General features: G+C 42.9%; 2 protein-coding genes and 1 pseudogene across 2 annotated transcripts in view; all 3 read right to left on the reverse strand.

Moving 5' to 3' along the window:
• The window catches only part of LOC147452685 (pentatricopeptide repeat-containing protein At3g02330, mitochondrial-like), a 2,873-nt gene extending 1,718 nt beyond the window's left edge, over positions 1 to 1,155 (reverse strand). The window contains exon 1 of the mRNA XM_086518306.1: positions 1 to 1,155. This exon is cut by the window's left edge and continues 1,718 nt beyond it. Within this exon, the coding sequence (XP_086374432.1) occupies positions 1 to 673 (673 nt within the window). The 5' untranslated portion in view covers positions 674 to 1,155.
• A 4,700-nt stretch (positions 1,156 to 5,855) lies between these two features.
• LOC147452686 (uncharacterized) lies at positions 5,856 to 8,656 on the reverse strand (annotated as a pseudogene).
• Positions 8,657 to 8,798: 142 nt separating this feature from the next.
• Positions 8,799 to 14,627, reverse strand: part of LOC147452687 (pentatricopeptide repeat-containing protein At3g03580-like) — a 61,638-nt gene continuing 55,809 nt past the window's right edge. Inside the window, exons 2-3 of the mRNA XM_086518307.1 lie at positions 12,968 to 13,029; positions 8,799 to 12,467 (exon numbers count right to left, since the gene is read on the reverse strand). Coding sequence (XP_086374433.1) covers positions 9,473 to 12,467; positions 12,968 to 13,029 — 3,057 coding nt within the window. The 3' untranslated portion in view covers positions 8,799 to 9,472. The remainder of the gene's footprint in view (positions 12,468 to 12,967; positions 13,030 to 14,627) is intronic.

Below are 14,627 nucleotides of genomic sequence, written 5' to 3' on the forward strand. Positions count from 1 at the left end.
GGGCTTGAATAATAGCAGTCCATGACACAACATCTCGATTTTGCTGCTCGTAGAACACTTCACGTGCTTTTGCGAGCAACCCCGACTTGGCATACATGTCAACTAATGCATTACCGATGGTACGATCCTGTTCCAACAACCCTCTTCTTGCAACTTCTGCATGAATTTCTTGACCTTTGAGAGTTTCTTGTAAGCTGGAGCAAGCTCTGAGGCAACAAGAAAGTGTTGTTGCAGCAGGCAAAGTGCCAGCAAGAAGCATTTGATCATAATAAAGCAAAGCCTCCGCGGCCCTTCCATGTTTGGTGTAACCAGCAATGAGTGCAGTCCATGCGACCACATCTCGCGATTGGAGCTTGTCGAACACTTCTTGTGCTTTTTCAAGTTTCCCACATCGTGTGTACAAGTCAACCAAGCCGCACCCAATAACTGCATCTCTATCAAAACCTCTACTGGCAAGTGCCGTATGCAATTTGCTGCCTGTTTCCAAATCATTGATCTTAATGCAGGCCTTCAGCAGATGCATACACGAACCTCCATCATGCGAATCATTGTTCTGTAGTGCCTTGTACAGAGAAAGTGCATGTTGTAACTTCCCAGTCCTAATATAGCTTGATATGATGGAGTTCGATGAGCATGATGATGAAGCGACGCCACTGGAGCATGATGTCATCATCCATCAACATACAGAATGAGGGTATTCTGCATGTGTCCATGTACATCTACATGCATTGCACGACATACAAGCATGTGCCTGCATTTTGGGGGGTCAAGGTCACCTGATCTAGTTATCCCTTTAGCCCATTTGGAGGATCTTAGGCATGTCGAAGCATATCGATCCACTGACTGCCGTACAAAGTGATGGGGGTAGATTGTGGTTGACATCAAAAAGCCAACAGCACCGGTAGAGAAGATGAGGATATGGCAGTGCATTCGCCACTCAAGTGTTGATCGCCAGAGGACGTTGAATGAATTCCCAACAGGAGAGCCCCAACGGGCCTAATTGTACCAAGCTGAGCCACGCAAAAGCATAGCGCGTGCTTCCGTAATCTCTATCTGCTGTTATACTTCTCTGCACGCACGTATGGTCGCGCTGAGGACTAGGCGAGTGCTACGTGAGTTCTCTCTCTCTCTCTCTCTAGTTTCCTTTGGGGCGGGGCGGGGGGGGGGGTTGGTTAATAGAAAGAGTAAAATGGTATAACCTTAGGCTCGGCTTAGACGAAGGCGGCGGCAAAGGCAATGTATATAGAGAGCCAGTGATAATGGCTGAAGAGGTTGAAGACTATGCATGTAGCGAATGAAAAGAATTGGCGCTTTCTCTTCTTGCACAGACCGCAATTATTGTTGAAAAGGTAGCGGAAGCTTGCAATTTTGAAGGGGAGGGGGGGAGGGGCTCGCCCAACTCATGGTGGGTCCGAAAGAGAACAGAGTTTCCTTCACCCAATAGCTGCGGCCCACAGAGGATGCACACCCTTGCAGCTTTCTCTGCCTCCGCGTCGTCTGAACCCAGCCTTACTATCACCCAAGTGTGGTAGATTCGTTATGCCATTTACCTCTTGAATAAGAGGTCTTGAGTTTAACTCTCATCAGATAGACCTTTGTGGTCTCTTGGGATAGTTTCCTACAACGTTAAAATTTCTCTCTAAGACCAACACATCTTACTAAAAAGTAGGATATGACAAAAAAATCTTACCTTGCACAGATTGTGTTGACTCACCAATAATGTAGGCGATAACATGACATAATGATGCACCTCAATGTGCTTCGTGCAAGCTTGGAACGTTGGATTCCTTGCAACTACCAAAACACTCTAATTGTCAGTGAAGATAGCGGTGGAAGATAATTGTTCGATACCCAAGTTAGTCATAAAGTGTTTGAGCCAAATCCACTCCATCGTAGCTATGAAGGCTACCATGTACTTAGCCTCACAGGTAGAGGTGGCCAATGTAGGTTGCTTCAGATCAACCAAGATATATATGAGCTACCAAGCATGAAACAAGACCTCTATTGGACACTTCTATGTAATAGCAACCAGCCAATACAAGTATGAAGAAGCATGGAAATCTAGCTACAATGGTCCCTCCTCGAAACAAAACAACCCAAGATATATGACGTCACTCTCAAGTAGTGAAAGATCTACTTAACTGCCTTCCAATGCATGTGCTCTGGTCTACGCATAAATGTGCTCACTTGCAAGACTGCAAACTAAACATATGGCCTCATAATACGTAATTTATTAGGGAACAAATAGCTTGTTGATAGAGTTTGACATCAACAACACCATGAAGACTAAGCTTCAAACTTATTTTCAAAGGAGTAGGAATAGGCTTGTAGTACTCAAGGCCAAATCCACACAACAATGTCTCAAAGTACTTTGTCTAACACAATGTAATACCTCCATCACATATTGTGTGCCCAATTTATGATGCAAAATCCCAAATGACACAAATAACAAGCTTCTTTTATAATGATTTGAATGCTCTAAATAACATCATAAAAGAAGCATTCAAATCAACCCAAAGATCACCAATATGTCCCTCATTTAGTCTAGGGAGCAACAAACAAGACGGTGATCAAGAGTAATTTATTTGCACTCTTGCATACAAAGTGTTGTAAGTTGGAATATTTTGAAAACCGTGTGCAACCAAAATAAGCTATTATCTTTTCATGCTAAGCACATGGAGCTTGCTTCAAACCATACAAAGACCTTTTAAAGCTTGCACACCTTGTTCTCTTGCCCTTTTCGAACAAAACCATGAGTTTGTACCACCTACCCTTCCTCATGTAATCACCATTTAAAAATATAGTCTTTATGTCCAATTGGTATATATTTCAATCGTTATGTGTTGCTGGTACACAAGTGCTATGAATGGTTGTTGGCTTCCTGATATCTTCCCAACACTTTCAACACAACTTTGACTTATTCAAATCCCCCTCAATCAATATGATTGAGTATTTGCCTTCCACCTCTTTATTCATCTCATGTAGCATTAAGATAAACATATCAAAGATAAGAGAGCATGAGCTACACACTCAGGTGAATGCATACCATGATTAATAGAGAAAATTAGCATTAAAGTGGACAAAAGTGTATCTTTTGCAGCTTTGCTATGACAAAGATTTTGATGGCCCCGTTGGCTTCGAAAGGGGGGTAAAACACTAGGTTATTAAATTAGGATGATTTTGGAGCACTCATCTTGAATTCTTGGTTTTTAAAAAAAGTGTGGTGTGTGCGAAGACACGATTTTGGGATTCTCTTTCTCTTCATGCATGCACCCAAAATAGAAGTGGTTGCTTTTCACTTAACTCTAAGAATAGTAGGTCAAGGAGAGTTCTAATTACATTGCTTCTTTTGAATGGTTTTTGAAATAAAACATTAACAAAACTGATAAAATGTCCAAAAGTAGTAATAGTGATAACAATGGTAGTCGTATGATACGTGAGAGCACAAGACTTCTCGCCATAATCAATCAATTTCCCTTCTCTTTAGCATACTTTTTTGCCATAATTTTAGCCTTTAAGTAGTCTACACTTCTATCAGGTTTATGTTTAAACTTGAAAACCCACTTGATACCAATGACCTTTTTGCAAGAGGCCCAAATATGCAAAGACCATGAGCCATTCTTCAAAACAGCCTCATACTTAGATGCCATTGCATGCAACCATAATTAGATTCCATTGTAGCCAATCAATGTTTTGTACTTTGTGCTTCATTAAATGATGCAAATGATGAAGGTAATTCTTCATCATACATACTAGACACAACTTGTAACAATTGAATGCATAAGAAGATTTTTGAGAACCTAAACAAGTATGCTTAGAGAAAGATGCACCCAATTCTATCACATAAAGTTGCAGCAACCATTTTGGCATACCTCTAGCCTGCTCATTTGTATCCATGTCCTCATCAAGTACATCCCATATACATGCATTAGTAATTGGTTGATCCACAACATTGTTTGAAACCTACACAGTTCCATTGTATGTCATAAATCTCCAGCAATGCATCAAGAATTGTTTGCACAAAGGAACTATCATGAATGAACCCACCAATGGAAATTAACTACTCTTCGAGATCTTTGATCTTTGTAAGAAATGCATCTATATTATCCTCCTTGTGCATACCCTTTGATCGGAACTTCTTACGTATGGTAAAACATATTATCTCATTATGTTGGTGCAACCAAAGAGAGTAGATGCCAATCCAAGCGAAGGAGTTCATGATGTGTATGACTTATGTTGGTGCAAACAAAGAGGGTCGATGTCAGTGCAAGCGAAGGAGTTCATGATCTGTATGACTTATGTGGTTATGTAGTCCAAGAGCAAGCATTTGATGATTTAAAAAAGGGTGTTCATGTGAAGAGCCTCTTCGGACATGCAAGGCAAGTTGGGTAATGAAGGCCATGTGGTTAGTGATAGAAAGAAAGTAGGTGAGTGACTTAACTCTACTGCATGAGGAGGCTGTTACCATAAACATGTGGTAGTGATGTGTGTGAACACACTAGGACCGCCGGGGCATTTTTTCCCTCTTTAGGAGGTTTTTTTCGCCCGTGCATTGTATATATGCCCATCACTCTAGGGCTATCTATCTTTCCATTGCATACTAAGAAACACACTCTCTATTGTGTGCCTTGAGCTTCCTTCATCTTCTCCCAACTGTGTGTGTTTCTCTGCTACCCTAATTCCAACAATTGGTATCAGAGCAGTCACGTCCTCCAGGGCTTAGTCGTCAGCTGCTCCAGCACACGCCTGCTCACTTTCTGCGATTTCAGTGAGCTTTGGCGAGCGTTCGCAGGTCTTCTCAGAATTTTGATTTGGGCTCATTTCGGCCTCCGTTTCCACTACAAGCACTACTGCACAAGCTATTTCGTCATTTTGTGCATAATTTCAGTCAATGTCGTTTTCTGCAGAACAGGTGCCATATAGTCTTCTACGGTTTGTGCTATATAGCACAGGTTGTTCCCGCTCCGTTTCTCCTATTTTCGGGCAGTTTTCACATCAGGTGTAGCAATTACCATGGCTGACAACAACAACACAGATGTGTTCAAGATGTTTGCTGCTGCTGCTGAGGACAGGTTGGATGGGGACAACTACCCTATGTGGGCTTATATGATGCAACATGTTCTTGTGTCAAAGGGTGTCTGGAACATTGTGCAGGGTATTGATGTACGTCCTGGTTCTGAGGATGTAGGCGATGTCAAGGATGTTGCAGGTCTTGCTACAAGGATTGCAGCTGTTAAAGTTGTTTTGCCTACGGCAGAACAAGCTCGTTGGGATGTTAAGGATGCGCAGGCTCATGCGTTGATTGCGTTGTCTTTGAAGCGCACCATTGTTCCTCACATCCGTTTAGCAAAATCTGCAAAATAGGCTTGGGATATTTTAGCAGGTCTTTATGCAAGCCGCAATGAGGCTAAAATTGCTTTGCTACGTAAAGAGTTGGAGTCGAAGATTAAGCAACGAATGTCCTTTCCTTGCTCTTGAGATGCTTGCGAGGCACCCCCTGCCACTTGGTCCAAAGGTAGTTGCCAAAAAGAAATCTTTTCCTTTTATCCAAAAAGAGATTTGTTTTTCCCCTCATGACTAAGTAACACATAGCATTAAAGAGGGGGGGAGGGTAAGGGGATCAATGGACGGGAACTCCATGCACTGTCGTCGAGGTGATTAGCACCGTGGATGTCTTGTTAAAACTAGGGCAAATTACCAAAATACCCCTCTAATTTTATGAAATTCCCAAAATGCCCCTCGTAATTTCAAAATTCCCAATCTGCCCATAAAATACACCTAAAATTTCCCAAAATACCCTTAAATAATTTGAAAATTCCCAAAATACCCCCAAGTCCTAAATTAAGCAAATTGGAGAGAAAATCGTTCATATGCATTCAAGCTTTCGACAACCAATGAAGGCAAGTCAAATCTCCGCTACATATACAACAAAATCGCAAGGAAAATATGGTATGGCTTCCTCATACAAAATGAAGCCAAATCCTTGCTATAATCGGAAAGAAAATCTCTCACATGCTGAGAGTAATGCATTCAAGCTTTCGACACAAAATGAAGACAAGTCAAATCTTCGCTACATATAGAGCAAATCGCAAGGAAAATGTGGTATAGCTTTCTAATACAAAATGAAGCCAAATCCCCACTATAATCGGAAAGAAAGTTCCTCCCACGCATTGTGACTTTCCCACACAAAATGAAGCCACATCCCAGCTACATATTCAATCTGCAATTAAAGCTTTGCAAGAACGCTCATTGTGGCCAAGGCCACCACAACGTGAGCATGTGAAAATATGCTTTTCCTTGAAGCGATCCTCAGTTCTAATACAAAGTTTTCTAGGACGCCCAGGTGGCAGGTGGTTTCAATTGATCACTAGCATCCTCACTTGCATCCACAATTGGACTTATGACACCACTATAAGTGTTGCAATAGGCCTGCAAAGCATATGCCTTATGTACATACCATTGAACACACTCTCTCTTCAACAGAATAGCTGCACTAGCATTAGCACATGGAATTTCAAATGTTTGCCACTTATTACATGAGCATGACCTTGTACATACATCAACTACACATGTTTTTGTACTTGTCAAGATCTCAAAAACCATATCACTAGAGGGCAAGATTCGATATTGCCGAGCACTATTTCCAACCTCACGCAAATTCTTCTCTACGTTTGCAACCAATGCAAACTGTGCTCTATCTCCTAAAGACTCACATGCCTTCTTTCCCTCCATTCCACGTGCATAGAACCAAGCTGTTAATTGGCGACGAATGATATCAAGCATAGATATGATAGGCTTATCTCTAGCCTCAAGCAACCATGCATTCAATGACTCAGCAATGTTGGATGTAAAATGCCCATAACGCTTTCCTTTAAAGTGTGTCGTCGCCCAATGAAAAGGGGGTGAAGTAGTCAATAAGTAGTCCGTCGTGGCAGGACTTATAACTCTCATCCCTTGGATAGCCGTGTCATAGTCGCTCATAGTGTTAGCATAAGTTGCTACCCAAAACAACCGAATAAATTCTCCATTGTTGCATTTCTTCTTGAGATTAGCATCCAAATGGCGCATACAATATGCATGCTCACATCCTAGAAAGACAAGCTCCACTGCTGGGAGAAGACCTTTTTGCTTGTCTGATACAAAAGTAATTGCATTGACGCTCGCCATACAATCATGTACATTTTGCAAAAACCATACCCAATTGTCTTCATTTTCTGCATCTACAACACCAAATGCTATCGGAAACAAGCCCCCCATAGCATCAATCCCTGTGGCTGTCAACAAAGCACCAAGATATTTGCTTGTCAGGAATGTGCCATCCAACCCAATAAAGTCACGACAATGCGTGAAACCAGTGATGCATGCTCCGAACGCAAGAAACATTCGAAAAAAACGACCTTCAGTGGTTTTCTGCAAATGGGCCATAGTGCCCGGATTGCTAGCCACAAGCTTGTCGCAATAAGACTGAAGCTTTCCATAAGATTTTGCATGATCACCATGAATAATACCCAAAGCAAGTTGCTTCGCCTTCCAAGCAATCTTGTACGAAATTGACACTCCAACTTCTCGACGCAAATCGGCCATGAGCTCCTTTGGCCTATACATTGGATGGTCTTGAAGTTTCTCTACGTACCTTTGTTGCAACCCATTCAGCAGTGGCTTCCTTGTTTCCAAGTTGTGAAGCACCACCACAAGTGTGCTCATCATGAAATGCCTTGACCATACACCCAGGTCCACCAGAGACCAAAGACGCATGCAAGCGCCACATGCATCCCTCTGCCTTGCATACAACGGTATATCTGGATCGATCACGCTTAGCATGCCTAAGCTCCACATGAGACTTGATTGCTTGTTCTTGAACCTTTGAACAAAGCACATCAAGAGATTCAAATTGAGCACCAAGAGAAAGAGTTGCAGACATGGTAGCATTATTCTCCGATGTATTTGCATTACTCTCAGCCATGGTTGCCCTCTTGTGTGTACCCGCAATACCACACTTCTTTACATACAAACAATAACGAGCTCTTGCATCAATCTGTATCTTGCACTATGCGGATGGACATTTGCCTTGCACATAGCCATTCGCATACATCGCACAAAAGGCTCCCAACTAGTCTGTGGAGAGAGATGCACTGAAGACTCCCTCGTTTTTGTGACCTGTCGACCTCAAGGCCCGCCGTGTAAGCAGACAATGGCCTGCGTTGCTGCGACTCAGAGCTGGCTGCCTGCGTTGCTGAGACTCAGAGCTGGCGAGGCGACAATTTTCCTGTGCGACAGTTTCGGTGCTACTCGCTGTTTTTTTCAACAGTTTCGGACGAAACCGTATGCTGAGAGAATACGAGGGGCTTTTTGGGAATTCTGAAAATACGAGGGGCGAATGGGGAATTTCGGCAAATTGGAAGGGTATTTTGGTAATTTGCCCTTAAAACTATACCTGGCCAAGAACTAAACCCGACAAGGGACCCGTCCAGGTTTAGCTCTAGGCCAGTCCAAGTTTTGCGTTTATAACATAAGGTAAATTGGCTATGCTTTCAAACGTGGGCGGGCGGGTGAAGTGGTTAGCCCATGCTTCTAAAAGCATCGAGGCATGGGGTCATGGGTTCCAATCCAAGCCCCTCAACCGCGCCCCCATTTTTTGGATGGGCCTGCCTACCTCGAGATGCCCACCAGCCTCCTTCGCCGTCGATCCCTTTACACGCCCCCTATGTCACTTAGTGTCGTGGCTATTTTTCCTCCGAACTGCTTCTGCACGCTCATGCACATGCATAGAGACTTTTAATGGCCTTTGCCATCGACTCTTATTTCTCGCTTGGCAAAATAAACAGACTCAAGTTATTCACCACTCCAAATTCCAATAGCATCAGATCAGCCAAAACCTGCAGGCCGGCTCCTCCATCCAAGGTCGTGCCCAATATAGTTGACCGTCCCTTCTGTCACCTTGCCAATGCATGTGTCATGAACTGTCATTTGTTGCATGGCAATAAATACATTTAGAGCAATTCAGTAGTTCAAATATCAGCAGTGTCAGATTGGCAAAAAATTGAAGGGTGGTTTCTGTGGCTCTCATGTATCCCTGTCATTGATTGCAGTAATTGTGAACCACCAATCTCTCTCATTTCCGTATGTTAACATGCTGCTTTACGTAGCTACCACCCATTGACCCAATTGAATATTTCCATGGTCCATCTGTTAGCAGTAATTGTGAACCACCAATCCCTCTCATTTCCATCTCTTAACATGCTGCTTTACGTAGCTACCACCCAATTGAATATTCCCTTTGTCCACTGGTAAAAGCCAAATTATTTAGGGAGTTTCTTCAGCATTTTCTTGCAGTTGCACTTGCAAGAGCACTCAATCCCTGGAAATGATGTAAGGTGTATCCTTGTGGATATTTCTCGTTTCCAATCGACGGTTTACACTTCCTGCTTACATGGATAAGCACAGTCTCATTTTGAATACAATAACTTTAGTCTCAACCACAAGAACACTCTCCATCATTAAATAGATGTATGCAATATGTGTCTGCCACTATGATCTCTCTCGTTTCCAATTTTGAGATATACTTTGCCGCTGCATGACAATCAGGGCACATCCGCAGGTTCTTTGACACTCGTATTGTAGTGCCTTGAGCAGTACTAAGAAGGCCAAATGCTATGGCTAGTCTCTCAGAATGGCCACACACGATCGTCTCCTTCTCATCTGTGGTGTCAATGATCGCACTTGTGCAAGGTTGATACCCTTCTTTTTTCATTTGTGTATCCAAGGTGACAAGTTTTGCATAGATGTCCATACTTTTTGGGTGTGCTTGGTCTCCCACAACAAAGCCATGCACCTCACGATCTATCTCAATAAAAGCTTTTGCTGGTTTCTTCCATCCATTGGTTCGCCGTCTCATCTCCTCAAGCTTCCTTGCATCCTCAAGCATGCCAGCTTGTGCATAAAGACCAGCCATGAGGACATAGCTAGCTGTGTTTTTGGGATCCATCCTCATGAGCTGATTAAAACATCTTTTCCCTAAATTTACATGTCCACGATTTTTAGATGCATTCAGTAAAGATGTCCACCCGGTAGAATTTTTCTGAAAGGGAATAGTTTCAATCAAGTCTTCTGCTTGATTCAGGCAATTGGCATGCCCAAATATGTCAATCAAGGTATTATAATGCTCTACACTGGGTTCAAGATGGTACTCATCCACCATAGATTTGAAATGTAGGCAGCCCCGTTCTACTAAGTCTGGATGATGGCTGCAAGCAGAAAGGAGGCACAAAAATGCTATGCCGTCCGGTCTAAAACCTTCACACTCCATCTGTCGAAAGCATTCAACTGCTGAATGGTATTCATTATGCTGTGCATAACCTGAGAGTAAGGCACTCCAAGTTATCATGTTTCTTTGCACTAATCTTCTAAATAAGGTATGGGCATCAGAAAGACTTCCGCACTTGGCATACATGTTGATCAGCGTGCTGCCAGCCATGAGATCCATCTCATAACCTCCATCAATCAAGCAGCCATGGATGTGCCGCCCCTGCTCTAATGCAGCTACATTGCTGCATGCCTTTAAGCAGCAGATAAATGTCACAAGATTCAAATCAACGCGCTCAATTCGCATTCTTCTAAACAACCTCAAAGCTTCTTCAGCATAATCATGCTCAATGTAGCCAGATATCAGCGAATTCCATGCGACAACAGAACAATCTTCAAGCTTATAGAAAACTCTGCATGCATCCTTGAGACTTCCACACTTCGTATACATGTCAATCAGTGTGTTCCCTAGAAACACGTCTTTTTCCCAACCACCCCGAACTATTTCACAATTCAATCTTCTCCCTCTGTCCAGGTCATTGGAGCTACAGCAGGCTTTCAGAATACAAGCATATGCAACTGGGTCAGCTTCAAAACCCTCCAATTGCATGCATTCAAAAAGATGGAAAGCCTCATGACATTGACCGTGCTGAATATATCCTCCAATTAAGGAGCTCCAGGTAACAACATTCCTACTTGGTACACTACCGAAGATAATTTGTGCATCTGCAAAACGTCCTTGCTTAGCGTACATATCAATAATTGCATTGCTAACGCTGCTGTCCATGTCTAACCCTCTTTGTACAATGTCCATGTGAGCTCGTCTGCAATCTTCCACAGAACCAGTGCTAGTATATGCCTTTAAGATGGAGTTGAACGTCACAGAATCGGGGCTAAGTCCCTCCCTCTGAAGCTGGTCAAGAAACTGAAGAACTTTCTCATAGTGCTCTTGCTGAGAGTAACCTGTAATCAAAGCATTCCAAGTTACAATATTTCGAGTTGGCAGTCTGAGAAAATGCCTGTGTGCATCTACTAGATCACCACCTTTGATATACAAGTCAATGACACTGCTACCAATCACCACATTACCCTCAAGCCCACTGTCAATAATGTCAGAATGTATATGCTGGCCATAGTCTAAATCTGCTAGACTTGTGCAAGCTTTCAAAGTACAAACAAACGCGACCAAATCTGGCTGAGTAAGATTCCTATGAAATTGCTCATAAAGCTGAAGAGCCCGGTGCCCATCATTGCACTGGACGTAGCCTGTCATCAAACTGCTGTAGGCAACAGGACCTTGGTGTGGCATTTTGTTGAATATGATTTGAGCGGCTTCTAAATCTTTACATCTAGTGTAAAAATCAATCAGAGCATTGCTAACCCATGGGTGTCGCTCAAACCCCCGTTCAATGATATTGGCATGAATGTGCTCGGCGTCCTTGAAAACTGCCCCAGTGCAAGCTTTTAAAATACCTATAAAAGTAACCTCATCAGGATATATCCCTTGCTGCTGCATTTGTGCAAAAATCAGTAGAACCTCTTCAGCAGAGTCAAGTTGAGAATATCCTTTCATCAAGGCACTCCATGTCACAAGGTTTCCCCTAGGTAGTCTGTTGAACACTGCATGTGCATCTGTGACATGCCCACAATTAGAATACATGTCAACAATAGTGCTGCCCACAAATACATCCGATTCCCATCCACTTTCAATGGCATGGCTATGTATGATCCTGCCCCGCTGCAAATCTGCCGAGATAGAGCATGCTTGAAGAACAGCAACAAAGCCATGCCCATCCAGCTTTGCAGTGGATTTTTGCAACTGTGTGTAGAGCTTAAAGACTTCCTCAGTCTGTCCAGACTTGCCATAAGCTGAAATGATTGCACTCCATGAGAACAGATTTGGCTCTACCAATTTGCAGAATACTTGTGCTGCTTCCGTGAGTCTTTGAAAGAAAGAGTACATTCGGATCAGGGGAGCTCCAAAAGAGCTATCAAAATCTAGACCATTGATGACTAAAGAAAAATGTAGTCGCTTTCCTTCTGCAAAGTCCCTATTTTCTATACATCTTTGCAAACAGTTGGCATAAGTGCTTGCAACAGCAGCATATTCCCGCCCAACAACCACCTCCACTGCCTTCTTTTCTTCCTGCTTAACACTCGTTATACTAAAAAGACAAAAAATGCCATTAGTAGTATTGATGTGGAAATACAGATACCTTCATTACTGACAATTGTAAAGAAAAACCCAGTAACTACGGTCACTGTTGCCCCTAGGGCAACCAGATATTATTCGACAGTCACCAGCCACAAGCCCACATCCCAGACTCACAAGGACTCACTATTTTTATTATCATATAGCAAGCAACCCCCTCCCCACTGGGCCTCCTATAGCCATGGCTGCTAGATTTGTTGCCAGAAGTCTGCTTGTGCCTGCTGCAATGCCCTCACAAGTTTACTGGGGAAGCAGGGATTGTTTTCCTCCTCTCTTATCTCTTTCTTTCTTTCAAACAATAGCATTAGTGCGAAGAGCTGCTGGCAGTGACTTTCTCTCTCTCTAGGAAAAGGTCAAGAGACACACTGAATGTTTGCTGTCATATAACGGTTTATTCGTCTCTCATATAAGTTATGTAGCAACAAAAGATGCTTGAGATAGGTAGGAACTTACTTGAGCCAGGATTCACCCAATTCATATTCCTTCATATCGAACGTCATCCCTGTCTCTTTTTTCTGTGAAGAAAAATAATAAGCAATCACTCTCAAAGCAAGAATGCCTAATTGCAAACCCAAAAAGACAATCGTACAACTGAGTTTAGATACATTGTGGCTAAAACATGCCACGAAGAAAGTATTTAAGCCACTTAAGATATGTTTGGTTTGGGACTGTACCCATATTTAAAATACATGAAACCTTGACTTCAAAGTGTAATGCAAATAAGAAGCATTTCGTAAGCACAATATAATAATCAAGTTGATAAGCAAGTGATTCAACCTCACCTAGCAGCTCTACACATGAAAGTGTTCCACAACTGGACTCTTTCAGTGTTACTCCCATCACATCTTTAAGATAAGCTATGCTCGAGCTCCAACCTAAAATGCTAAAGGAAGATGTGTATTTACCACTTGCCTTTACAGGTAACACAAATAACTATTCATTCTCAGGTGAAGCGGAATTGAAATGGTGAAGATCTAGACTTTACACTTCCACAAATCTTTACTTCCTACCAAGGTGCAGCGGAGTGAATGTTTTGAACTTTGTTCAAGATGAGTGCTCCGATCTGTGCTCAAGGTTCCTTTTATTCTTACGGAAGGGAGAGCCTTCCGTTCTTAATGAGAGAGTGCAATGGACACAAACAAAGTAAATGGACATTGTGTGTGAAAGTGTATGAGACTGAGAGATAGAGAGAGAAGAGAATATGACACCAGAGACGTTGTAAAACCCTCCTCCGAAGGCCCCACTCTCGTTGGCGAGAGTGGTCTACTATTGATTGCACAAACTCGTACAAGTGGATGAATGAGAACTAATGCAAGTCTAGGCTATGTCGATGTCGACGACGGGGATGACGAGACCGACTCTAAGGCTGAAAACTGATGCACTTTATCTGCTGTCCAAAAACGCCAATGGCTGAAATCTGCTGCTGCCAAAAACGCAAGGAAAGACGCTGTTTTGCTGCAGGTTCTTCATGTCTTCGGCTGCCCTAAAAACGCAGATTTGCAGGCCTTTGAAATGCTCCTAAAACGCTGATCTGGCTGGTCTTTACTTGCTGAATTTCCGAGGCTTTGTCACTGATTTGCTGAAGCTATTGCACTGCTGAAAATGCCAGGGAAGTGGGCGATCATGGTCTGCTAAAAAACGCCAGCAAAGGGGGAACATGTGGCGATGAGGCTATGACTGGAAAACGCCAGGGGATAGGAGTATATGGCGATGATGCTGTAGATGAAAAATGCTAGGGGATAGGAGTCTATGGCGATGAGGATCTTGTTGAAAAACGCTAGGTGCCGAGGGTTCTTGCTTGGAGAAAAAATGCCACCAAAGGGGGGATCTTGCTTGAGAGAGAGGGGGGGAACCTGCTGCCTGTGGCCTGTGTTCTCCTTGCTCTTTTGCCAAATAGTGCTAGCCTAGGTTTGCTTATATATTATCTTACCCAATTTGCCCTACTCAGTTCACAACAAAAGTCACTTAAATTAATAAGTGGGTGAAAAATGTCAAAAATAGGAAAGATAGGTTAAATGCACTGGAAAATTCCCTTGAAGGATTCTGATGGGAATGCTTATGATCATGTTGTGGGCAACCAGAGGATATGCATCTACACTAAGTGCCTGGGTAT

This window comes from Adiantum capillus-veneris, chromosome 8, assembly GCF_014529385.1.
Source record: "Adiantum capillus-veneris isolate H3 chromosome 8, ASM1452938v2, whole genome shotgun sequence".
Taxonomy (NCBI): Eukaryota; Viridiplantae; Streptophyta; class Polypodiopsida; order Polypodiales; family Pteridaceae; genus Adiantum; species Adiantum capillus-veneris.